Here is a 26404-nt window from a genome sequence, read left to right as displayed (position 1 = left end):
ATATATATATATTATACTATTAAGTGGCATTTATTAGCTTTTACAGATCCAAGAGGCCACCACGGCGATGGAAATTTGGTTAGGTCCTTTTCACACACAGACAGACTAACAGACCTCCCACTCATTTAAAACCCTCTTACTAATTACCGTGAATAGTCTTGAGAAATTCAAATTTTTAAAAAAGAACTTTCTCTGATTTTTGTAAGAACACTGGTATTTTCTATTTATCAACTGTCGAATCTGTATTAAATCTGATTAATAAAATTAAAAAAAAATAATACAAATCCGATAGCTAATAAACAAAGAACACTGAACACTAGAGAAAAGAAAACATATTTTAATTAGAAAAAAGCCATTTTTTTTTGGAAGTTTCTTACTATGTATAACAATTTGATTAGTCAATTTTTAAAAAATTACAATACTTGTTAATCACGAATTTGTTATAATCATTAATTGTATGTTTTATCAAACATTTTGCCGAAATTGGTTCTCTTTTCCTTTTTTTTTTTTTTTTGGTTCGCGATTATTTGGAAACGCTAGCAAATATTCTCTTCTTGTGTGTGGTTGATCACTATCAGTACGGTTGCATTGCATTCAATTTCACCATTTCAAGCTTTCTCAATTTGAAGAATAATTGACTAATCAAATTTTTATTTTCCTAGAAAAAAGAGCAGATGAGATTCCGGTGGTGAGTCACTCTAGAGCCCATTCAGTTGGGCACCCAAGGGCGAAATAGCCTCTAAAAATTGGATGAAGCCTTAAATAAAGCACCTTGCCATTTCTATATAGTAAGAAATTTCGAAAATGTTGGTTTTTTTTTTTTTTTTTTTTTAAGAAAGGAGACAACTACTTCTTAAAATGCATGGCTATATATTTTTATTCCTTCCTCTTGATTATTAATAACTATATTAGTTAAAAGGGTATTAATCAACAATTTTCTCTTTTTTTAATGTTAAAAGTTTTACAAGCCAAAAAAAAAAAAGCTTTCTCAATTTGGAGATGATGAGATTGATCTCTAATCTGTGTGTCATTTTGTTTCTTTTACATCTTTGTTTCCAAAATTAAATTAAAGATCTATTATTTATTTTGTTTTTCTATCTCCTATATATAGAATTGAATTACATATCTACTTGTTGACTAATTTCATGATCAGTTTCAAGAGTTATTCAGCACCAACAAAAAAAAAAAAAAAAATGTTCGACAATTTTAGTGGCAGTTTGCAATCACAGTCGCAAATGATCCCATTTTAACTTTAGCTTTATTTTCAGTAGACGGCCGAATCAAAATGAAGATGATATTTTTTTAAATGCGTGCACGATTTTTTTAATGTGTCGTGATCTCAAACTGCGTGTATATACTCTGTAACGGTACTTATTTCTAATTTTAACTAGATAGCGTATTTCCTATCTACATGACAAAAAGAAAATATATTTGACTTGCTCGTCAGTCATTTTCAATCAGCTAGTTTTCACATTAGGAATTCATGCCCTATATAATATATATGTGTGTATAGAATCATCCGAGAGTACTAATGAACGTATTTGAAGAGAGTAATTACAGTTTTGTTAATCTCAGTATACATCTTAATGTTGATAGGAGGACACGCTGTTAACCTTTGACATGCATATATGTTATAAAATAGTACCGAATCAAAATAAATAACAAAATAAACAAAATACGTGGCCTTCGGTACTGTCCAATTCATACTAAATTCTGCCAATTTTATATATTTTTCTTTTCGATATAATTTTGATTAAACGTGGAGAATTTTTATAGTATGAACTTGATAAAAATTACTATTTTAGTTATTAAATTAGTTTTTCAACCGTATGATACGTGAGTATGAATTTTTTTTTAGGATGCATCATAAATTTTTAATGCGAATACACATGGATTATATTGTTGAAAAATCAATCTAATGGTTTAACATTAAAAATTTTAAAACATGAATCTCTGGAAAAACTACAGTTATTAATATAGTAGTACTTGAATGATGAACCTGCAGGTATAAACATGAAACAGTCTTTAAATATAAGGGATATAGCAAAGTATGAACACTTACAGTGATACATAGATAAGGTACACAGATACATATATCGATACATACAAAAATATATATTTTTAAGAAAAATTAAACCAAATTAAAATCTAGAATATTGGGCAGCCATCGACCGATATACCCTTTGCAGTAGGGCAAGTAGCGAGGGCACAATGCTCAGTGTCTCTATCAGGGTAAGACCCCCACCAGTGCAAGCTCTTATTCTCTACTCCGAGAGAGAAGTAAAGCAGCACCGCCATGAAGGCGACGCCGCCGTCCAACGCCGCCGACAGGACGTAGTTATACCTCTGCCACCACCTCTTCCTGTACCTGAAAACGAAGAAGTTGAAGACCGTCCCCACCGCGATCCACGATGTGTAATTGAGCGGCGTGGCGGGCGGCATGTTGGCGGTGGCGCCGAGGAGGACGGGGAGGTTGACGAGGGGAATCCACTGCTGGTTTGGGAAGAGCCTGTGGAGGAGCCAGACAAGGAGTGGGCCCAGGACTCCGCCGAGGAAGAACCAGTTGAGTGAGGGATACTCTCCGCGGGAGCCGAAGATGCGCCTCGGGCCGACGAGGCCCCAGATGACGGAGGCGTCGAAGAAGACGTTGTCGCTGGGGCACGACCAGGTGTTGTTCCCGTCGTGGCAGATGTTGTCTACGGTGTGGAGGAGCCACCATGCCACGCTTATGTTTATTGTCCCGGCTAACATGGTACCTATGAACTGGGGATAGTTTGGTAATTTTGTAAGATGATAATTAGTCTAATGCGCTCGTAATTAGTTTGGAATTAATAGTTGGATTGCTTAGAAAATTATGTTACATATGTTGAGATGTACAATGCAGCGTAAATTTCAGCTAAATTATGAAGAAACAAAAACAAAACAAAAAAAAAAAAAAAAAAGGGCCTCAATTATTGAAAAACAAGAATATGGTCAACTAAAAATTGAAAAAAAAAAAATCAACAGTTCAAATATATATATTTTTTAATCCAATGGTTCTTATTAAAATATCACCATATATACATAAAAAAGGATATATTGTAGCATCTACCATTGAGTTAAGAATATTGTTGATCATATATAACATCATAGTAGTACTAAAGGTCACTAATTATTATCGGAATAGTTGTATCTAATATTAGTAATGTTGTTAACAAATTTGAATTCGGATTTTGTACCCTAGCTAGGATGAACAGATGTTAGTATATATTGTTTAGAAACATGCATGCATGATCATCGATCTGTAATTACCACATATATTTTGAGTTGCTTAAGTATTAATATTTTGCTAGGTAACTATATACATATACATATATATATATATATATATTGAATTGAATAAGCAATTTTGTGCATGTTTATTCTGAATTTGGTTAGCTGATCTATAAATATTGTTACACGATTTAAGAGAGAGGAAATTATAATTATATACCTGAACTAGGAACATGGACCTTGGAGGAATCTTCATGTAATGGCCTAATTTGAAATCAGCAAGGAAGGAGATTGCTTGAGACATGCTCATGTATCCATAAGTCTTGAAGCATACATTGGCTATCGGCCTTCCAGGCAGTATTACTCCCATTATGTATTCCGTGATGATATTAAGCCCCGGTGTCTAAATGGTTTAATGTGTCATTTATATAATTGTTACAAAGAAACGTCAATCAAGAATTTAGTTAGAACTTACTAAAAAAAAAAAAGTCAATTAACATTAATAAATAGTAAAAATCCATTAATTTTGTCTAACATGTAACGTGATATTAACATTGTTACACTTTTCCAACGTTATAATTATGTTGAATAAATATCACATTGTACTTCCCATTTTTATATTTTATGGTAACAGTATGCTACTCCCGATGAGAGGATCACAGTGATCACGTGTTTGTTTGTGTGAGTGTAATTATTAGCGTGATGAATTTCAGATATTATTATACTAATAATTACCTGATTGGTGGTAGCAGTTATGATGCTGACGGGAAGGGTGAAAATGAAGGCAAGAGCTGCAGCAAATAGAAGGCCCCACCATGGCATCTGGATCTCCTTTTTCAAGAAGATGCAGAGTGCTAGAGAGACTGTGATAGTCACCGCCAGAAGCAAATGAAACCACCAAGAAGGTATGTCTTTGTACTTCTTCATCAATCTCGTGTGAATATCCTCCTTTCCTCTGAAAGAAGCTTTGTATCGTTCATAAATCTCTCTGCATGCATTCATTTATAAAAGTTGTTATATATAGTTGTACTTCTTCATTAACCAAATTTATTGGTTGGAAAAATTAAACAATGTGAGATTAAACCCCCCAAAGTATTAATATAAATGTTTATTAAGTCCTGCATGAGACAATATGAATTTTAAGACATCAACGTCATACATGTTATAGTAAATAAATTGGATATTTACGCTTTTTCTTTTTACAACTAAAATTTTATCACTACGGTATTTTTTTTTTTATTTTTTTTTTTACAAAAATTTAAATTCAACATTTTTAATATAATATTTTTATCTCACATACAAAACTCAAGTTCTTAATTGAGTTGTGAAAGAAACAGCTAATTTCCAGAGATATAATTAGATAAACAAAAGAAAAAAAAAAATGGTCGCTTGGCACAAGTCATTACATTGGACCACTTAACGTTGATCTATTCACCAAAGTGAAATATCATAAGTGACATTTGAGACTACCATATACTCTCATAAAGTAGAGGTCCAAGCATACATAAGATAAGTGACTAGTCTTTATCCCACTAAACATCATATATAACATATCATTGCCATAAATGATATTATTAATTAGCATTTTTTTTCTTATACTTAAAGCATGTGATAAAACTTGAGCAATTAATTATGAATGCATACATATTGTTAAAATTTTATGAACTTATTAAAACTAAAATTATTGTTTTGTCCTGGTTTTTTTTTTTAATCCCTAACGAATTATAATTTAGTATCATAATGCATCATAAATTGTTGTTGTTGTTTTATATAGAATTGTTATGGTATGATGTGCATCATTTTCCTTAAAAGAAAAAAAATAATAATAAAAGGTACCTTCCATGGAACAAGGCCACATGAGTAAGTGTAGCGGCTATAGTAGCAAATCCAAAGCCATAGGTCAAAGCAAAGAAAGTGCTCAAATGGACCCTCCCTTGCTGTTTGTACTGCTCAAGATCCAGCTCAAACTTCTTATTAACAATCAACGACACATTGTACAACTGACCTGACCCAGTGAACAAGTCCGAGGAGAATATGGGAAACGTCTTGGCGTCGAACACATTCAAACCCCAATACGAAATGGGAATCACTAGGTATATTATCAGCACATATCCCACAAACACATTTGCAATGGCAAAGAAAGGGCATACTAGTGGGCTGAACAAGAACGACGCCACTGTGGACCAGTCCAGTGTCAAGGCTCCTAATCCAAGCCCATTTAGGCCTGACCCAATTTGGTGGGCCGTAACTGAATCAGGGAAGGCCCAACAGATCCAAGAGATGCTTTGCAAGGTTTGGAAGAGGTATCCCGGGAACACATACCAGCAGAAGCTACAAATTAAGGCAATCACAAAGAATTTTGCTCTTGAAATACGGCGCTTGTTGTCCTTGTCTTCTTCTTCCTTTTCATGTAGGGTCCTGCAAAATTCATTTTACCAACATTGATCGGAAACATTAATGTTTCATTCTCTATGTAATTCAACTAGACATGTCAATTAATCAGGCAGGCTCGTGCGTGCTTCGTGTCGTACTTGATCTAGTCAATTGAAACTTTGTATCGTGCTCGTGCCAACCTAAAATTTAAAATTATAGACTCAACCCGACTCATGGGCCCAGGCCCATTTGTGCTCGTACTCGTGCTTTTATCGTGCTTGGCACAATCAATATTTGGGTTAGCCCATTAAACCATTGAGTCATTTAAAATACTTTTTTTTGGAACAATTTTCAAATAAATATATAATTTCATATGCTATTACTAAGCAAAAATAAAAACAAAAAAACAAAAAACTTGATCCCATCATTATCATAAGTACTAATTTATAAATAAATTTTTTATCTTATTTAAATTAATACTGATTAGAAGAGACAACTAATTATCACTAACGAAAAATTATTTATAACAATAACTTTTATATTTGTTTAGAGATATGTAACAATAACGAAAAATTATTAACAAAAAAATTTATATTTGTCGTGTTGGCCCGTCATGTTTAATGGGTTGTGTCGTGCTTGTGTTGTATTCCTGCCGTGCTTGTACTTGTTATAGTGTCGTGTCATACTAGGTCTACATGGTAAAATTATGACCTCGGCCCCCACCACCTTATATCGTGCTTAGCTCAATCCATTATAATATCGTGACTCAAAAATTTTCGTACCGTGTCATTATACTTAATGGGTGGCCCAACCCAATTGAAATATCTAAATTTAACATGACGAATATCACAGGAATTAAGTTGGAAAATTGCAAACCCCGGTAGTCTAACAACAAAAGTGGACCCACCAGTACTTCTCTAGTCAACGTAGGAAAATTAGAGGATGAAGTCATACAACTACATAATAGACTAAAAGGTCATTGGCCAAAGCATTAAAATCATGAGTAGGAAAATAATGGCCGTATTTAGAATTGATCTCATTTTTATTTTTTACATTTTTTTAAAAAGAAAAAATAAAAACGTTTTTAAAACGGTGTTTGGCACAAGAAAGACAAAAAATGGATATAAAAATGATTTTTTAGTTTAGTGAAAAATGAGAGAGAAATGAAAAATAATTTTTAACCATTTTTTATTTTTTGTTTTCATTTTCTCCTCTCTCGAGCAGAGAGAGAGAGAGAAACATTAATGAGTTTTTTTATACTGAAAACAATCTCTTGATAAAAATACTAAATGCATTTTCAAAAATAATTTCTATCTGAGATTGAAAATGTTTTTATTTTTATTTTCATACAAAAAAAATCATTTTAGAACGAGTTCTAAACGCGCCCGATATAAATTAATGGGGAATAAGTCATTACCACTTTCCAAGATAAAGTTGAGTCTTTTTTTCTCTCAAGACAAGTATTTTTTCTTTTGGCTTAGAGATCATGATAATGTTATCACCTCTTCTTCTTCTTTTTTTTATTATTTTTATTATTTTTGACTAAGTAGATGAAAGAAAAGCTAGTTCTAATTATTAATTAGAAAAACTAGTTCAAATTATTAATGGTAAATTTAAAATTAATGGCATAAATAAAATAATGTTGTCTTTTTTATGGCATTTTTTAAAATGTTTCTTTATTTTTAAAAAAGTCGAAAAAGAATGTTTTAGCCCATTAAAATTTAATGCATTATGAATAAGGTTAAAATCCCATAATTAAGAACAAATAGAAGTGCTCTTAAAATTGAGATTTGGTAGCCTGCAGCTCAGTAGCTATCCACTACTTTCCCATTTAATTTCATATACACAAACATTTGAAGGAGGTCACGATTATGACAGATTACCGTGTATAGTAGTACATGCACATGTATATATATAGATTTATAGTATATAGCAGTAATGTTAGACTTACCGGAATAAGGAAATCTGAACAAGGGTGCTAGGCCACCACATATGCGCCGGTTCCACCACGTACTTCCTCAGAAGCCCAGCCCAACCATATCCCAAAACCTGCGAATCGCAAATGTTATTATATATAATCAATTAATATATATTAGATTAGCACAAAAAAAAAAAAAAAGTACTATATATTCAAATCAGTAATTGCTTTAGATCTATATTGGATGATTAAAAAAAATACAACTATATTCATCATAACATTATGTAGGAAATTAGTTTACAGCTGTTTCGACTTGATACCAGTGCGCGGACAAAAAAAGGCCGGCCAGCCTTTCTTAATTCTTATATATTTTCATCGTTATTTGTTTGTGTGTGTGTGTATATATATGTGTGTGTGTGTGTATATATATGTGTGTTTATAGGAATTGAAAACAAATGAAAAAAAGAATCATTTCGTGGCAGACTGCTTAATTTGGTTAGGTATTTTTAGTTTACGCTAATTGAACACTTCAGCCAAAAAAAATAAAAGAAAAAAGAAACAAGATTAATACATAAGTTTCAGCACTCAAATGAATTAACTAACAAATTGCATAATTAAACCACCATAGTAATCCTAAATAATTATGTTGCTAAAACAATAATATAAGTAATCAAACATTTAATTATTGAAGAAATTAATTAAGGAAATATAAACATAAATAATATAGAATACAATTAATATTATTGGAAGTAGTAGACCTGCGTGGTTATGATGAGAATCCAGCCAGACAAGAAGGAAATTTTCCTACCATAAAAGGCCTTAATAATATCAACAATCATAACTGCATAAGCCGAGCCATTTCCAAAAGCACTCCCCGCATTAGCAAATATTGATATCAAAACATGCTCCTTCACGTTGAAAGGGCCAGGGTTGAGGGAGAACTCCCGGGACTTGAGCCCCGGGACACGGAATTTGGTCTCGGGGAGGACGGCCGCCATGAACCGCCCCACGGGGAGGGTGGCGACGAGCACGGTGATCTGCGTGACGACAAGAGGCTCCTTCCGGTACGAGAAGAACTGGTTGAGGAAGGAGAGGAGGGCGCAAGAGAGCAGCCCAAGGAACCACATGCGGAAAGTCCATACCGGAAGGGATTTGTCGTCGGTGTTGGGGACCGTGAGCCGGACTTCTTCCACCGGCGAGAGCTCATCTTCGTCGACTATCGGCTCATCGGATGTCTCCTTCTTGTAGAGGTTCTCTTTTGTGGCTCCTTTGTCCGGAGTGGTGATCTCCATTGAAAGACGAAAAGAAGAAGGAAGATTACTACTTAGAGTGATCAGAATGCTAATGTTTATATTAAAAGATATGGTGTCTATTAATATACATACATCTTAGGGAGTAATATTAAACGTTACGATTTATTATTACTATTACTATTATTATTATTGTTATTATTTGTAAATTTTTTTTGATTAACTAATAAAAATATGCTAAATTGCACCACTATTATAAATGTTACATGGTTGTTAGTCTTAGCCGATGATAATTTTATATCTGACTCCACCACATGATGTATAATTTTAAATCTTCTAATATTAAGTTCAAATAAATAAAAAACAATTTGATGACGTAGCCGGATAATTTTTTTGCCCATATAAAATAAATTTTACAGTTAAATTAACATGCTTGTCGCTCTCAGCTCTCACTCGTCGGGCCATGATTAAGCAATCAAATTCTTTCCCATTTAATTTCTCACTTCTCATACGAATAAAATTGTATAACATGTCAAAATCATCTTAAAAGATTCAAGTGAATCTACTAATAACTAAATTACACGGTGGTCCGTTATGGATTACCATTAGAAGTTACGTACAGCAATGCCCACCATGTTGAAGGACTGAAGATTAATATATTTGTCTTCTTTGAAGCTCAACAAACTTAGCAATCAACGAATCCCATAAAATTAATTCTTGTTGCTCCTTTGTTTCCTTTGTTACTTTGGGTTAATTTGTGTTGGCTTCCAAATGCATGCGTACACACATACATGTGCGACAAAATATACTGATATAGTGATAATCGGAGATTGTGTCTACTTTTTATTTTGGTGTAAAAAATAGCCGTTCGATTGAAAAGATAAAAACATACGAAAAAAGGTGAAATTTTTGGAAAGAAAGCTTGCTATGATCTGGTGGTAGCCGAGGATGACTTCAGTCTAGGCATTGCAGATTCCGCATTCGGCAGCGAATAATATATTGACTGCACCTGCACGGCCGGCATTTATATTTAGTTGTATAAAAATGTTGTATAACTCATGGAATTATATCCTCACCCTATCACAAAGGATGGCCCAATCTATAGGACCTATATGGAACTTACAGATGGGCTCATCCTTTGTGAGTGAGTGGCTTTCGAGAACAAATAGGATTGCTCATGATTGAAATACGGATTCTATACGTGAACTACCATTTTTTTAACCGGAAAAAAAAAAAGAAAAAAGAAACCTATTGTTGGATTTCACAAATGTGGACTAGCTTTTAGACCAGTTAAATATTTACCATATGTAAGCTTTTCTTTTTCTCCGCGGACGATAAATAAATCGCAAGTTTAATATGTGAATCTTTGATCCATTAGAAAATAGTGACATACACTATCTCTCTTTATGGCAATAACAATTTGCCATGTCAAAGAATGACTTTAAGGATAGATCTATTTGACAATGAATCATAATGTTCGAGTTGGACAGTTTTTTTTTCCCCTTTTTTTTGGGTAAATTAATGGCTCTGCAAATGTGACTCCAAATGACATTATATGATTAGAAGAAAAAAGTAGGAAAAAAAGAACCATAACGATAGAGAAAGGCTTCACAACACTCATGTTTAGTGGATATTGGCAAAAGAAGATAAAAGATTTGAGCCCAAAAAAGACAAGATTGTACACCATAGAATACAACCTTCAAATTATTAAGAATAATCAAGACGGGAAACTTCCAATGAATCAGTTGACAAGATAAGGATAACAGTGAAAATGAAGAATTTCATACATTAAGCCCGCAAATTAGGCTCGTGTCGAATAGAAATCGGAAATGCCAAAGCTCTCATATCTGGCATCTCCTTTAGCATTAAAGAATGAAGGTGACTCGAGGCTGGCATTGGTAGCCTCTTAGCCAACAACTAAACCTTCACATCACTCGCGGTATCTCATTGTCTTCTTTTCAAAGCCAATTGTAGGAAACTGTTTAGCATAGTCCTCAACCTCGTGGCGGAGCTTAGTGATATCAGATTGAAAATGCTCATTTGATTGCAGAGTAGTTACGAAATCCTTCAACTTTGTACCTGCATTTAAATTAGCCAAGGACATCTAAATAAACAAACAACTCTGGCAATTATAAGATAACACAGAGATCAGAAACACCAGCGATGATGACACTATCTGCACGCACCTTTACTTTCAGCCTTGATTTTCAAGGCCAACTTCACCGCTGCATCAAAATACTCTGCTACTTTTACAAAATCCTCTTCACGAAATCCTCTGGATGTAAGGGCAGGGGTTCCTGAAGCATCAGATAAGCCTTGATCAAAATGAAAGTATTAATTACCAGGTGATCAGAAAGTGCAAGATCATCAAAGATGAACAACTGTACCCATTCGGATACCACCCGGGACCATGGCAGACACATCTCCAGGAACAGTATTTTTATTCGCTGCGATGTGAACCAACTCCAGCACCTTTTCAACTCTTGAGCCATCAATACCCTGTAAGCAAAATATTCCAAAACAAAATATTGACTTTCCTTTTTCCTTGCTAATGCTTTTGCACAGTAGTAGAAAGAAACAATCTTGGAGTACCTTGTTTCTTAAATTGACCAACACTAGGTGGTTATCTGTTCCACCAGATACAAGATCATAGCCAAGATCAACCAAACTCTGCATGTCCAGAAGCCATAAAACTATCAGAACAAATAAGAGGAGAAACAAACAGTTTTTACTTCTTAACAATGACAATCGGAGGGGGAAAACAGAGGAGTTTGTGATAGGTACCTGCCCTGCCTTAATCAAGATAATGAATATTTAACACTAGGAATTTGAATGAAAATACCCAGAAAGATGGGTTCTGGTTCCTTTTATTGATGAACACTCCTCTATTCCACAGTTACAGAGAAGTTCGACAGAAAACAAACACCAAAGGAAAAGAAACATAGAATTGAGAGAATTCGAGGTCTCTCCCCCTCCCAAACCAACACTAACTTTTCACAGGATTCGATGCCCTCCCTAGCGCACCTCCCCTCCCCTATATTTCCTCTCTAACAAACTCCTCTAATGGAATTGCCAACTCAGCAGCGTCACTAGCCCTGACCGCGTGCGAAGGATGTCAGCAGGCTCAACCACGAGTTCCAACTCCTCAATTAACTGCACCGGCAATGGCTAGTTCTTATACTCCCGGCCCTTGAATGCCTTCAATTGCAAAACATGAAAAACAGGGTGGATGCGAGCCGCAGGAGGTAATTGTAGATGATAAGCCACAGCCCCTACACGCTCGAGGACAGGAAAGGGTCCGTAGAAGCGAGGTGAGAGCTTCTGATGAACCTTACACGCCAAAGACTTGAGACGGTATGGACGAAGCTTGAGCAAAACCAAGTCACTAGGCAAAAAAGTTACCTCGCGACGGTGAGCGTCCGCAAACTTTTTCATTCGGTGTTGTGCGACCACAAGATGGTGCTTCAGGCAGTCAAGCATCTAGTTTCGAAGCTACATCTGTAGATTGACATCTTCTACCAATGAAGGCGTTTGGTCGGACTCCAACACAGGATCCTTGGGCGGGGTAGCCAGCACGTCCTGGAAGCGGAGCAAGGAAGGAGGAGGACGGCCATAAACGACCTGAAAGGGCGTGAACATAGTAGAGGCATTGTAATTAGTGTTGAACCAGTACTCCGCCCAAGGCAGGAATTGAACCCACAACCTAGGTTTGTCGCCGGCAAAGCAGCGTAAATATGTCTCGAAGCAACGATTGATGACCTCGATTTGTCCATCGGATTCCGGGTGATAGGCAGAGCTATGATGCAACTTCGTGCCATATTGCTTAAAGTGTTCCCGCCAAAACAAGCTCATGAAAACATAATCGCTATCACTGACAATCGTACGAGGGATCCCATGCAAGCGGACAATCTCGCGGATGAAGACTTCCGCGACCTGTTTGGCTGTGACAGGGTGGACAATGGGGCAAAAATCAAGGATCGTGTCAATGTTCTTTACCCGTGGAAGTCTTGTAACGAAGTCCATGGAGATGTCTTCCCAAATCTAATGCGGAAACGGAAGGGGTTGCAACAAAACTGCCGGAGAAAGAGCTTCGTACTTGGAGCATTGGCAAGTCGCACAATGGGAGACATGATCCCGAATCGTTTTCTTCTTACCGGACCAAAACACGTTGGAAGATAGCCATTTGTAAGTGCAGAAGAATCCAGAGTGTCCTCCCACAGCAGAATCATGAAACTCATGTAACAAGAGCGGAATCCAAGCTGAGTTCGGGGGCAACACAATGCGTTCATGAAAACAGAGAAGGCCATTCCACAAGTTATACCCTCTATCGTCCGCTTGGCTAGCCTGTAATTGAGAAATCAATTATGCACACACGGCATCTGTCTGCTGCTCACGCTTGATGGCTTCGACATCCAGTAACTGAGGTATGGATAGGGCCATATAAGTACAAGTGTCTTCCCAGCAAGATAGAGCATCCGTGACCCGATTGGCAGCCCCTGGTTTGTATTGCACTTCGAAGTCATACCCCATCAATTTGGAAATCCAACGGAGATGTTCCGGAGGAAGTAGGCGTTGGTCTAATAAAAACCGGAGACTCTGTTGGTCTGTGTATACCATGAAATGTCGTCCAAGTAGGTAGTGACGCCACTTTTGAACTGCCAAGACCACCGCCATCAATTCTCGCTCATACACCGACTTCAAACACGAAGTAGGCGACAAAGCCTTATTGAAATATGCTATAGGTTTCCCTCTTGCATCAGTACCGCCCCCAGGCCCGAACCTGACGCGTCGGTCTCCACCACGAAGGTCTTGGAGAAATCCGGCAGAGCCAAAACCGGAAGAGTGGTCATGTTAGGATCCTAGGACTCCTACCGTTAGATCTAGCTGAGTACGTAATAAAAAATGAGATTGGGAAGAAGGAAATGCCTCTTAGACAAACTTTCTCATTAATTGGAATGAACAAAGGAAAATTACATGAAAGGAAATGACAGATAGTGAGGAGAATTCGAGGACCCTCTAGCCTCCAAGACAGTTTCTATTACAACTCAAAATACTCGATACTTTCTACACTAATCCTCAGGCTATTTAAGCCCTGTTTCCCTGGCCAGCCTCTCTTCTAACCGTAACATATTCCCCTCCCCCTTTCCTAATCCCGAGACACAAAATCCTAACCGAATTGCCATCCCAAGATTAATTCTCACCACAATTACTGGCCTGCCCTTGCTTGTCATTCTTCCTCTTTCTAGCATACACAAACTTAATGGGAGGAGACCTAACAATACTCCCTTCCTCGAGTGCAACCTTGTCCTCAAGGTTGAAATCCGGGAATTGATTCCTAATGACCGACACAGGCTCCCAAGTCGCATCCCATGATGGCAGGCCTTCCCAGAGAACGAGAACTTCCTGAACATGGCGCCCCCCTACCAGGACAGTACGTGAGTCCAGCACCGCCGCCGGCGTGACGACTAGCTCCAGTTCGGCTGACAATTGCTGAGGAAGTGGCTGACCCTAGAAATGTTGTCCCCGAAAACGCTTAAGTTGGGACACGTGAAATACGGGGTGGATTTTGGCAGTAGCGGGCAAATCTAAGCGATAAGCAACCGGACCAAGTTTCTCCAAGACTGCGAATGGTCCGTAGAAACGAGGACTGAGCTTCTCGTTAACCTTTCGGGCGAGGGACTTCATGAAATAAGGGCGGAGGCGCAGCAGAACCAAATCGCCAGGAACAAACTGTACCTCCCTGCGGTGTCGGTCTGCAAACAATTTCATGTGTTGCTGAGCCAAGCGGAGGTGTTCTTTAAGGGCATCTATCATCTGATTGCGCTCCTGTAGCTGTGTGGCAACCTCATGGACGGCCGTAGAGTCATCTTGAAAACGATGGAGAGTAGGAGGGTCACGCCCATAAACTGCACGAAAAGGAGAGCATTTAATGGAGGCATTATAGGAGGTGTTAAACCAATATTCTGCCCATGGCAGAAAAAGAAGCCAAGACCTCGGTTTGTCGCTTGCAAAACAGCGGAGATAGGTCTCCGAACAGCGGTTGGTTACTTCGGATTGGCCATCCGTTTATGGACGGTACGCAGTGCTTGGCTGAAGTTTAGTGCCTTGCAATTTGAATAGTTCACGCCAAAATAAACTCATGAAAATTGAGTCGCGATCGCTAACAATCGAGCGGGGAAAACCGTGCAAGCGGACAACTTCGCGAACAAATAACGAAGCCACCTGCTTTGCCGTGTAAGGGTGTGCTAGGGGACAGAAGTGCGTGTATTTGGAGAGGCAGTCCACTACTACCAAGACCGTGTCCACGCCCTTCGAAGTCGGAAGTCCGCCAATAAAATCCATAGCTATATCCTCCCATATTTGCTGAGGTATTGGCAGGGGCTGTAAGAGACCAGCCGGTGAAAGTGCTTCTGTTTTGGACTGCTGACATTTCTCACAACTGGAAACGTAATCCCGGATTACTTGCTTCATGCCCTTCTAGAAAAAATTTGCCGAAATTCGTTTATAGGTGCGTAAGAACCCCGAGTGCCCCCCTAAGACCGAATTGTGAAAATCATGTAACACCTGGGGAATCCAAGAAGGAGACAGCACTAACCTGTTTCGAAACCACAGTATGCCCTTGCGGATGTCATAACCCTCATTCGTGGAACGTCCCTGGTTCAAATTGCGGATGATTTCCAGACACCCTGGGTCTGTGAGTTGCCCCCGACGGAGGTCCGTCATGTTAAATTGGTGAGAGATGGATAGGGCCGCAAATTCCACCGGAGAGGCTTCCTCCCTACGCGAAAGGGCATCGGCAACCTTGTTTGCTACACCCGGTTTGTACTGGACTTCAAAATCATAGCCAATGAGTTTTGTTATTAATCGCAATTGATCCGGCGGTAAAATCCGTTGATCCAAGAGGAATTTAAGACTCCTCTGATCGGCACGAACGAGAAAATGCCGCCCTAAGAGATAATTTCTCCACTTTTGAACGGCCAGCACTATTGCGAGGAGTTCCCGCTCATAAACCGACTTCAGCCGGGAGGTCACCGAAAGAGTTTTGCTAAAGTAAGCAATCGGCCTGCCCTCTTGCATCAAAACCGCACCTACCCCACTACCCGATGCGTCGGTTTCGAGGACGAACAATTTAGTAAAGTCCGGCATAGCCAGGACCGGAAGTTCTGTCATCGCACCTTTGAGTTGACGGAAAGCTTCCTCGGCTGCGGAATTCCAGCTGAAAACGCCCTTCCTGAGCAAATCAGTAAGGGGCCGGGCGATAGAGCCATACCCCCGAACAAAGCGTCTATAATAGCCCATGAGGCCAAGGAAACCCCGAAGCTCGCGAACGTTACGTGGAGTAGGCCATGACAGCATCACGCTGATCTTGGACTGATCAGCGGCCACACCCCCAGCCGAGAGTACGTGTCCTAGGTAGTGTACCTGTTCTTGTCCAAAAACGCATTTGCTGAAATTAGCAAATAAAGCCTCTTTCCGCAGCACCTCCAATACCTGCCTCAAGTGCAGGAAATGGTCCTCCCACGACCTGCTGTACACCAAAATGTCGTAAAAAAAAAACTAATACGAATTTGAGTAAAAACAGACGAAATACCGAATTCATAAGTGATTGGAAGGTGGCAGGGGCATTAGTAAGGCCGAAAGGCATGACGAGGAACTTGTAATGCCCCTCATGCGTCTGAAAAGCCGTTTTTTCCACATCGCTCTCGCGGATCCTGATTTGGTGGTAGCCCGACTTCAAATCCAGCTTAGAAAACACCCTTGCCCTGTGTAACTCATCAAGCAGCTCATCAATTATTGGGATGGGGAACTTGTCGGGGATGGTCAATTGGTTCAATGCTCGGTAGTCGACACAGAAGCACCAGCTGCCGTCTTTCTTGCGGACTAGTAGTACCGGGCTTGCATAAGGGCTGCTGCTTGGTCGAATGATGCCCGAAGCCATCATATCCGCCACCAGCCTCTCTATTTCAGCCTTCTGGACCTGCGGGTATCTGTAAGGTCGGATGTTGGGCGGTGACACGCCATCCCGAAGGACGATGCAGTGCTCTCTGGTTCTTTGTGGTGGTAACCCCTCCGGCATACTAAATACGGATTGGAACTCCCGAACGAGGTGCTCGCATCCTGCCGGCAGTGGCTGTACACCTCCCTCAATGGCCCCGTCCTGTGTTGTTCTGATTTCCAGGAGCACCCCGACGCCCGAATGGTTCCAAAGCCGTGACAGGGAACGCAGGCTAACCGGCGAGTAACACAAGGACAGATCCCCTGTCCAACAAATCCACTTCGAGCCTTGCTAGAAACGCATGGTAAATTTATCCCAGTCCGCCCGGACTTCCCCTAAGGTTCTTAACCAAGAAATGCCCAACACCAAATCTGCACTGCCCAGTTCAAAAGGAAAAAAGTCTTCGATAACCAAGTGTCCCTGTACGAGAACCTGGACCCCTCGGCATACGCCGCTCTGCCGGAAGCTCATCCCATTTCCTACCTCTATCTTGTGTCGAGCGGACAGATCCGTGGGAATGGCCAAACGGGTCACCAGATCAGCGGATATGAAACTGTGGGAAGCCCCACTATCGATCAAGAGTATCACCTCTCGTTCCCCCAAAGTCCCCTTGAGTTTCATGGTCTTTGCAAAAGGAAAAAAGTCTTCGATAACCAAGTGTCCCTGTACGAGAACCTGGACCCCTCGGCATACGCCGCTCTGCCGGAAGCTCATCCCATTTCCTACCTCTATCTTGTGTCGAGCGGACAGATCCGTGGGAATGGCCAAACGGGTCACCAGATCAGCGGATATGAAACTGTGGGAAGCCCCACTATCGATCAAGAGTATCACCTCTCGTTCCCCCAAAGTCCCCTTGAGTTTCATGGTCTTTGCCGTTGCCATACCTTTGAGGGAGTTAAGGGAGAGCCCTAAAACCTCCTCCGGCAAATCTCCGATGGCTTGGGTCTGCTCTTCCGTGTTCTCTTGGCCTTCTTCTTCACTAGCTTCGTCCTCCCCCACTGCCAGAAGAACTTGCAATTGCCGATTCCTACACCTGTGGCCGGGGTTGAATTTTTCGTCGCATTTGAAACATAACCCGCGAGCTCACCGCTGCTAGACCTCGTCGTACGATAGCCGCCTATAATTGGAGCCACCTCCCATCGCCGACCCCGGAGCAGGTGGTGTCTCACGATTCCGATTCGGGAGCCCTAGGTCTCTAGGAGTTTGGGATCGAAGGAAGTTCTCGTTTTTATCTGTGGTAACATTAAGTGGTGGAGTCGGGTTTGGGTTACTAAACCCGAATCTGCCGCCCCACTCTACCCAGTTATTTCGACCTGCCCATGATTTGCGGATCCGATCCACCGCATCCAAACGGTCTTCAGCTTGTTGGGCCAGATCCATGGCCTCGTTCAAGTTCATGGGCCTGTGCATCTTGAGCGCCGCCCATATATCCTCCCTCAGTCCGTTCAGAAAGGCGCCTCTGAAGACACTCTCGGGTATGCCTCTCATCGTGGCCGCCAATGACTCAAACTCTTCTCGGAAGTCTGTCACCGTCCCCCCTTGCCGGAGAGCCATCATCCTCTCGGTTGGGTCCCCCTCCCTCGAGCGGCTGAAACGGTGGAGGATCGCTTCCCTGAGGTCTCCCCAGCCCCTGAATGGCTCTTGAGCGTCCAGCCATTGATACCAACCCAAAGCCCTTCCCTCCATGCAGACCGACGCCGCCATCACCTTCTCTCCTTCGTCGATGTCGTTGATGGTGAAATACCGTTCAGCACGGAAGATCCACCCGTGAGGATCATCTCCATGAAATAGAGGAAGTTCAAGTTTCTTACCACGATGCTCGGTTCACGTGCGGGGTCTCTCTGGAGACCGGTAGCGGTGATGACCGTCCCTTCCTCTCGCCGGGTTTCTGCGAGGAGGACTTGGATCTGCACGCACCGGACGGCCCGGTTCGCGTCGGGGTGGAGTCTGGTCATCCCGGTTACCACCAGGAGGTGAGTAATCTTCCCTGAGCCTTCTTGGGGGGGAGCGTTGGGGCCGAGCTTGTCTGATCATGAGCTCCTCGAGTCGGTGGATCGCGCCTTGAATTCCGTCCACCTTGACTTCCGTCGTAGCGACCACCCCCTGCACCTCGCTGAGCCGCACTCCCACTGTCGCCACGTCTTCCTGCAATTTTGGCACCGGATCCACCAAGGTTTCGAATGTCTGCAACGTATCCTGGAAGCTGTTCAGCCTCCTCTCCATTTGTCCCAAACGATCTTGCTGGTTCGCCATGGATCGTAAGGCCCTGATACCAAATTGTTAGGATCCTAGGACTCCTACCGTTAGATCTAGCTGAGTAAGTAATAAAAAATGAGATTGGGAAGAAGGAAATGCCTCTTAGACAAACTTTCTCATTAATTGGAATGAACGAAAGAAAATTACATGAAAGGAAATGACAGATAGTGAGGAGAATTCGAGGACCCTCTAGCCTCCAAGACAGTTTCTATTACAACTCAAAATACTCAATACTTTCTACACTAATCCTCAGGCTATTTATGCCATGTTTCCCTGGCCAGCCTCTCTTCTAACCGTAACATATTCCCCTCCCCCTTTCCTAATCCCGAGACACAAAATCCTAACCGAATTGCCATCCCAAGATTAATTCTCACCACAATTACTAGGCTGCCCTTGCTTGTCGTTCTTCCTCTTTCTAGCATACACAAACTTAATGGGAGGAGACCTAACAGGTCATGGCTAACTTCAAAGCCTCGAAGGCGCGCGAGGCTGCCTCCGACCAAGTGAACACCCCCTTTTTAAGCAAATCCGTTAAGGGTCGGGCAAGAGCTCCATAACCTCTTACCAAGCGACGCTAGTACCCCGTGAGGCCGAGAAACCCACGGACAACGCGAACGTTTTTAGGCTCAGGCCAATCCCGGACGGCCTGCAACTTAATTGGGTCGGCCGCAACCCCCTCCTTCGATATTACATGCCCCAAGTACTCAAGCTGGGATTGCCCAAACACACATTTCTTCCGATTCGCGAACAATTTCTGCGTGCAAAACCCCCATCACTGTGGCCAAATGAATCTTGTGCTCCTCCCAAGTGCGGCTGTAGACGAGGATATCATCCAAAAAGACCAACACAAACTTGGCAAGTAAGGCCGAAACACCGAATTCATCAAGGATTGGAATATTGCCGGTGCATTTCTCAGTCCGAAGGGCATTACTAGAAACTCATAGTGCCCCTCATGGGTGGGATTGCCCAAACACACATTTCTTCCAATTCGCGAACAATTTCTGCGTGCAAAACCCCCCTCACTGTGGCCAAATGAATCTTGTGCTCCTCCCAAGTGCGGCTGTAGACGAGGATATCATCGAAAAAGACCAACACAAACTTGGCAAGTAAGGCCGAAACACCGAATTCATCAAGGATTGGAATATTGCCGGTGCATTTCTCAGTCCGAAGGGTATTACTAGAAACTCATAGTGCCACTCATGGGTGCGGAGCGTGGTCTTCTCGATGTCACCTTCACGAACTCTGATCTGATGGTACCCGGCCCGTAAATCCAGCTTCGAGAACATTACTGCCCCATCCAATTCGTCTAATAATTCATCGATTATTGGGATTGGGAACTTGTCGGGTACCGTGAGTTGATTGAGGGCCCGATAATCTACACAAAACCTCCAACTTCCATCCCTCTTTTTTACCAAAATCACCAGGCTAGAGAATGGACTAGTACTAGGCCTAATTATTCCTGAAGCCAGCATATTTCCGCTACTAATCGCTCAATCTCTTCCTTTTGGACATAGGGGTACCGGTACGGCCGAATGCTCGGTGGTGTGGCGCCTTCCGTCAAAACAATCCGATGATCCGAATCGCGGGGCGGTGGCAATCCCATTGGGGTCGAAAAGACATCCCCAAACCGGTCTAACACCCCTTGCAATTCCGGTGGAACTCTCCTCATCGTGGAACTGGCTCACGTTCTCCTCCAAAGTGACATCCTAGGAGAGCTTCCATGCGCGCCATCACATCTTGCACCCGCTCTACTCGTTCGGCAAGGATTGTCACGTCCTCTTGCAGCCTAGGAACCGGATCTGTCATAGCTCCGAGGAGTCGCACCGTTTCCTGGAGATCTCCCAAATGTCGCTCCACGTCCACCGCCCGTTCCAGATGTAACTCAGTTAGAAGGTTGGCCATGGACCGATGCTCTAATACCAACTAATAGGTACCTGCCCTGCCTTAATCAAGATAATGAAAATTAACACTAGGAATTTGAATGAAAATACCCAGAAAGATGGGTTCTGGTTCCTTTTATTGATGAACACTCCTCTATTCCGCAATTACAGAGAAGTTCGACAAAAAACAAACACCAAAGGGAAAGAAAGATAGAATTGAGAGAATTCGAGGTCTCTCCCCCTCCCAGACCAACACTAACTTTTCACAGGATTCGATGCCCTCCCTAGCGCACCTCCCCTCCCCTATATTTCCTCTCTAACAAACTCCTCTAACGGAATTGCCAACTCAACAGCGTCACTAGCCCTGACCACGTCACTTGTCTTTCCCTTTTTACCCCTTCTAGTATAGGTAAATCTCAAAGGAGGTCTGGCAGGGTTCTATCAATTTGCAATAAGACCAACTAGAAGAATTTGCAAAATATGATCGAGAAAGTACTCATGCCTGTGCAAATTTTGCGCAATTCTTAAGAACCTGCTCTTGATAAGCTTTGAACTCTGGAGTCATAACCTACAATCACAATATAGAAGAATAACAGGCCATTAGCTTTATTCTTCTTCTTCTTCTTCTTCTTTATTTTTTTAATTTTTATTTTCTTAATTTAAAGAAAGAAGAAATATCATAAAAGGATTAAGATGTAATGAAAAATTCTTTTGGCTAGGCTCAAGTAAAAAACCTGCTTTAGTGCAACTGCTAAACCAGCTATCGTGTGATTGTGTGGACCACCTTGAAGGCCAGGAAAGACAGCCTGATTGATTTTGTCTTCATAGTCATATAAAACCTGTTACGGCACAATTCAATCACTATACAATTTCTGTTCTAGATAATTTAGTACCAACACAAAGCAAACCGAAAGAGGGAAAGAAGTAGCATAGAACTAGTAGCATGCAACGAGAAGACAAGAAGATGCAATTCGTTCCAAATTCCCACTTCCAAATCCTCGTCTCATTTACTTATCAAAAGAAAATCAAGACTTACTTCTTCCCCTTTCTTGTTTATCTCTTTGACCCCCTTCCTGTAGAAGATCATAGCCCCACGAGGGCCACGAAGTGACTTATGTGTTGTGGTTGTAACGACATCTGCATACTCAAAAGGAGAAGGGATAACACCTGCAGCAACCAATCCACTAATGTGTGCAATATCAGCAAGCATGACAGCTTTCTGCTTATCACAGACCTGCCAAGACCATTGCCAAATTAACTAAGGCCTTTGTAATTCAAACTATTCAGTACACACTGCTTCTTAAAATGAATGTCACAGATACATCATCAAGCCAAAGTTTACCTTTCGAATATGGGCATAGTCATAAAGGCGTGCATAGGCACTTGCACCAGCAACAATTAGTTTTGGCCTGAAAAGTGCAGCACTTTTCTCCAACTGTACAATTTTTGTAAATAAAAGTTAAATTGGAAGATAAAAGAAAAATTGAAACACAAATGAAGAATGATAATAACCAATGTCATACATTAACGTTTAACAAGACGCCATAAGTGCTCTATATGCAGATTTAGTTTTTTTGCTTCAACCAGAAAATTCTTTACAATGGAAAAGTAGAGTTGACTGTTGCCAACATTAAAAACAATAACACTATTAGTAAGTTGCTACAACTTACACTCGTTAATATAATTCTTCACCAGTTCTACAAATATTATTTGTAAAATGTAAAAAACATCTCACTGTATGCAATCTTATTTTTCAAAATAAACCCAATTAATTAAGTCTTAGGTATAATTATGGCATATCTGTCCTCGTTTGACAACAGTGAACTTGGTCAATATTGAGAATTTCCAAGAGAAATAATATGACAAGGTACCTGGTCATAGTCAATATAACCGGTGCTTTCATTTAATCTGTATGGCATTGTCTCAAAGAATATAGAGACGGCAGATATTTTCTTGGTGTCTGTCTGCATAATGGAAAAGCATTAGACTCTATACCATATCATAAGCTATACAAACGAGCAGCATTTTCTTGCATACAATATGAAATTTAAGAAGCCTCCTGAACCGCACCAAGAAATTCAATTCAAATGCTTTGGCAGTTGCAAATTCTGAATCACTCCCTAATGCCCACAAAAATATTATTGGAAAAGAAAGTACATTCTTCACGTGTATGCATAAAAGAGAATCCCTGGTTTTGCGAGCGCCCATCAAATGCCATTAAAGAGTTCAATCCAGTCCAGTTAAAACAATCCAATAACTATAGGGCTCTTGGTAAAATCTGGTTTCGTCAAAGTTTTCTACAAAATATTTAAAAAAAAATGGAATAATTTTGTCGACATTAAATTGAAAATCAGTAAATGATAAAGCCGTTTGGTGTTATTGCAAACCATGAATTTGCAATTGAAACTTTCTTCAATGTTGAGAGACGAGGCAAGAGAGTTAAATCCTTCATTAGCTAAACATACAAAGAGCTCAAGGAAAAAAATCATCTATGTGTAGAAGTTAAAAGTGAAGTTCTAGGCACCTGATAACCATGTGAAAGATGCCCACCATGAGGTAAGTCAAGGGCCATGATTCTTTCATGAGGTTTCAACAAGGCAGTGTAGACTTGGAAGTTGGAAGGGGATCCAGATAGTGACTGCACATTTACTGCAAGAAACAAATTATATCCCCATTTTCAATTAAGCAACTTTAAAATAATGCTCTTTTAGCAAAAGAAAACTTTAAAAACAAGCTCGCTTCTTGTGATAAGCGCTTGATAGAAGAATGACTCAACGACTATATTAAAATAAATAAATAAAAACTCCTTCAAACTTGTAAAACGTTGGCAAACATCAGCAAAAGACTCCCGATAGAAGTACAGAAATTCACGGCTGTTACACAGAATCTAGCACCACATTTCTCAAAGTTTTGATATAATCATAAGGTCAATACAAATACCTCCCCACTTCGCAGGATCTAAATTAAAAGTCTCTAATGCACGCTTCTGACACAAGGTTTCAGCCATGTCGATATACCTGCAGAGAGAAAAAAAAAAAAAAAAAAGGGTTGCGTGGGGTGGAGTGCGATTTAGAAAACCTCAAAAACATGGCGTAAAGCTTAAAAAATAATAATAATAATAATAATAATAAAAAAATAAAATAAAAAATAAAACAGAGAGAGAAAAGAGGATAAAGTAAAACAACGGGGGAATGGTTTTACTGAAATTCGCATTGTCTGTCCCACTAAATGCATACTACACACAGACAGAAGCAGTCACTCATTCTTCTAATCATTAATATCACCCTTACACTAACGAAATTGGAAAAAAGCTTCAACATCCCCACCAAACAAAAACAACAAGAACAGCATCAGACTCCCGCAGATAGTTGAGATAAACTATGTAAGGGAGAATAAGAAAAATAAATAAATAAATATTTGTATATATATAGATAGAGAGATAAAAAGCACTCATATTGCGAATGGATCAACGTACTCATTTCCTCCATAGTATCTTGCACCAGGATATCCTTCGCTGTATTTGTTGGTCATGACGGATCCAACTGCTTGCATCACTGACAGCGATGTGAAATTTTCTGAAGGTATAAGTTCAAACCCCTAAACAACACCACCGCATCAGTAGGAGTGAGAGAATTGAATCCCAAATTATACACAAGAAGAAAGCTTATTAACAACGCATTATTCTAAAATAAAATTTCAACAATCACAGATCACAAAGCATTACAGAAAAGAGCAAAATGACAATCTTTCTTATTACATACATACCTTCCATTGCCGAGCTTTCTCGAGTTCAATGATATTGGCGATTTCGGGATCGATAACCTCCAACGGATCATTCAGTTGCTTTACCCACTAAAATTGAAAAAAAGAAAAAAAAAAGAAAACATATATACATAGATAAATATATATATATATATATATCAGCATCATTTCCAGGAACACATAACATAAAATCCAGATCTTTCTATCAAAAACAGAACAAACATAAAATTCATATCCGCTTCAATCCTATCAATAACGCCTTCACTCGAACAACACGCACATATACAAATATTGTATATAAATTCCACTAATATGCATAGAAAAAAGGTGATGGAAAGAGGCGCCGTACAGTGGCACGAGCTTTTTCCTTCTCCTCCGTCGCTGCTTGGCTGGGCAGAGAAGACTGCGATCAAAAGGAATGGTCCGAATCGTCAAAAAGCGATCACGGCACGTAAAAATCAAGCTATTTAGAGGGGGGGAAAGAATGATATAGTGGAAGATCAAGAAGAGTACCAAGTGGTAGATGGAACCGCCATTTACGAAAGGCTTGAGCGGTTTGTTGAAGGAGCTCGATAGCCTGCGAAGAGCCATAGACATTTTCGTAACTCTCTCCCCCTCAGAGTTTGCTTTGTATTTTGGTTTTGGAAATGGCAGAGAGAGAGAGAGAAAGCGACGGGGTATTTTGCGAATTGTGAGTGGGTGAGTGCGGGGGTTGGTGGTGGCAAAGCTCAGATTTGCAAGAAAAACATAAAATTGTATTTGTGGGCCCTGGCGTTCTGCTTTTCGAAAGGCGCGCTGTTTTGGTTGCCGCATCGAATTCGACGTCACGGACTCCGGGCCACGGACTTCCAGGTTACGACACGAAAAATAGTGTCGTTTTCTCCCAAGTAACCTAAATATTTAAGGATAATTGGCGCTAATGTCCGAGTTTTTTTTTTTTTTTTAAGAAGAAAAGAGAACTGTTATTGAACGTAAATGTGAGGTATCTTTTTCGGAAATTATACTCAAATTATAATTTGAGTTCAATGATGGTAAATTTATGAGAGAAAAAATTTTAAAATTTAAACTCCTTTTAAAATAAAAAAATATTATAACAGTATAATTTTCAAGCAACCCAATAATAACTGATTCAATAAGAGAGGAGATTTCCTCCAACAAGATCAGTTCATCCTCTAAAATGAGACTAGAACAAACTAAAAGCATAACAAAATCTAATATCAGGAAAGAAAGATTACAAACTAAATAGATCTAGCTATAATTGACCAAATTCACCGAGAATAATCGAATTATTATTCGAAAATTGAACAATTGTTGATGCATTTTAACTTCGTGTTCGGCTGTCCAAAAAACCAAAAAAAAAAAATAACTCGAGTTTTAACTTTATTCGAGTTCATGCTCTTTTAAGTTTGAACTCGAATTTGAACTGGAGTTTGAGCTTGAGTTTGTGACTAAAACTCGAGTTCAAGTGTCCCTTTCAACTCGAGTTCAGAAACTCGAACTCAAATTAATGAACAATATTTTTTTTATTCTTAAAAATGCTATAACTGTTTTAATCCTGATTGAGATTATTTTTTTCTATACATTGACAACAAAAAGATGAATAAAACCTCACTCATATACCCTATTAAAATTTTTCATCACTATTGAGTTTTTATTAAAATACTATCTAAATACAAATTTAAGTTTTAACTCACTCAAACACAAACTCAAAAAAAGA

At 40.1% G+C, this 26404-nt stretch overlaps 2 protein-coding genes across 2 annotated transcripts; both read right to left on the bottom strand.

Annotated features, from left to right (window-relative positions):
* Positions 1 to 2148: 2148 nt before the first annotated feature.
* On the bottom strand, positions 2149 to 8835 carry LOC21408244 (oligopeptide transporter 4). The gene is made up of 6 exons (XM_010106272.1): positions 8302 to 8835; positions 7577 to 7674; positions 5089 to 5670; positions 3988 to 4240; positions 3473 to 3655; positions 2149 to 2763 (listed from the first exon to the last, which is right to left on the bottom strand). Exons 1-6 carry the CDS (start codon positions 8833 to 8835, stop codon positions 2149 to 2151), a joined length of 2265 nt encoding a protein of 754 aa, XP_010104574.1.
* A 1597-nt stretch (positions 8836 to 10432) lies between these two features.
* Positions 10433 to 25443, bottom strand: LOC21408242 (serine hydroxymethyltransferase 2, mitochondrial). The gene is made up of 15 exons (XM_024170833.1): positions 25201 to 25443; positions 25037 to 25090; positions 24691 to 24777; positions 24401 to 24522; positions 23866 to 23942; positions 23450 to 23574; positions 22797 to 22889; positions 22268 to 22360; positions 21962 to 22159; positions 21660 to 21764; positions 21428 to 21493; positions 11386 to 11463; positions 11181 to 11292; positions 10980 to 11090; positions 10433 to 10872 (listed from the first exon to the last, which is right to left on the bottom strand). Exons 1-15 carry the CDS (start codon positions 25282 to 25284, stop codon positions 10724 to 10726), a joined length of 1554 nt encoding a protein of 517 aa, XP_024026601.1. The 5' UTR covers positions 25285 to 25443; the 3' UTR covers positions 10433 to 10723.
* Positions 25444 to 26404: the final 961 nt, after the last annotated feature.

This window comes from Morus notabilis, unplaced genomic scaffold (genome assembly GCF_000414095.1).
Source record: "Morus notabilis unplaced genomic scaffold, ASM41409v2 Scaffold485, whole genome shotgun sequence".
NCBI classification, from domain to species: Eukaryota; Viridiplantae; Streptophyta; class Magnoliopsida; order Rosales; family Moraceae; genus Morus; species Morus notabilis.
Note: the sequence above shows the minus strand (reverse complement) of the source record. Positions and strands in the feature narration are given on the sequence as shown.

What these genes read in the sequence shown, in the direction of transcription:
- LOC21408244 (XM_010106272.1), bottom strand. Translation starts at nt 8,835, where the DNA reads ATGGAGATCACCACTCCGGACAAAGGAGCCACAAAAGAGAACCTCTAC. An exon ending in TTCTCATCATAACCACGCAG is followed by an intron (nt 7,675 to 8,301) that starts GTCTACTACTTC and finishes TGCGATTCGCAG; the next exon opens with GTTTTGGGATATGGTTGGGC. An exon ending in GTTCAGATTTCCTTATTCCG is followed by an intron (nt 5,671 to 7,576) that starts GTAAGTCTAACA and finishes TGAATTTTGCAG; the next exon opens with GACCCTACATGAAAAGGAAG.
- LOC21408242 (XM_024170833.1), bottom strand. Translation starts at nt 25,284, where the DNA reads ATGTCTATGGCTCTTCGCAGGCTATCGAGCTCCTTCAACAAACCGCTC. An exon ending in ATTGCGCAAAATTTGCACAG is followed by an intron (nt 11,464 to 21,427) that starts GCATGAGTACTT and finishes CTGGACATGCAG; the next exon opens with AGTTTGGTTGATCTTGGCTA. An exon ending in CCCGGGTGGTATCCGAATGG is followed by an intron (nt 11,091 to 11,180) that starts GTACAGTTGTTC and finishes CTGATGCTTCAG; the next exon opens with GAACCCCTGCCCTTACATCC.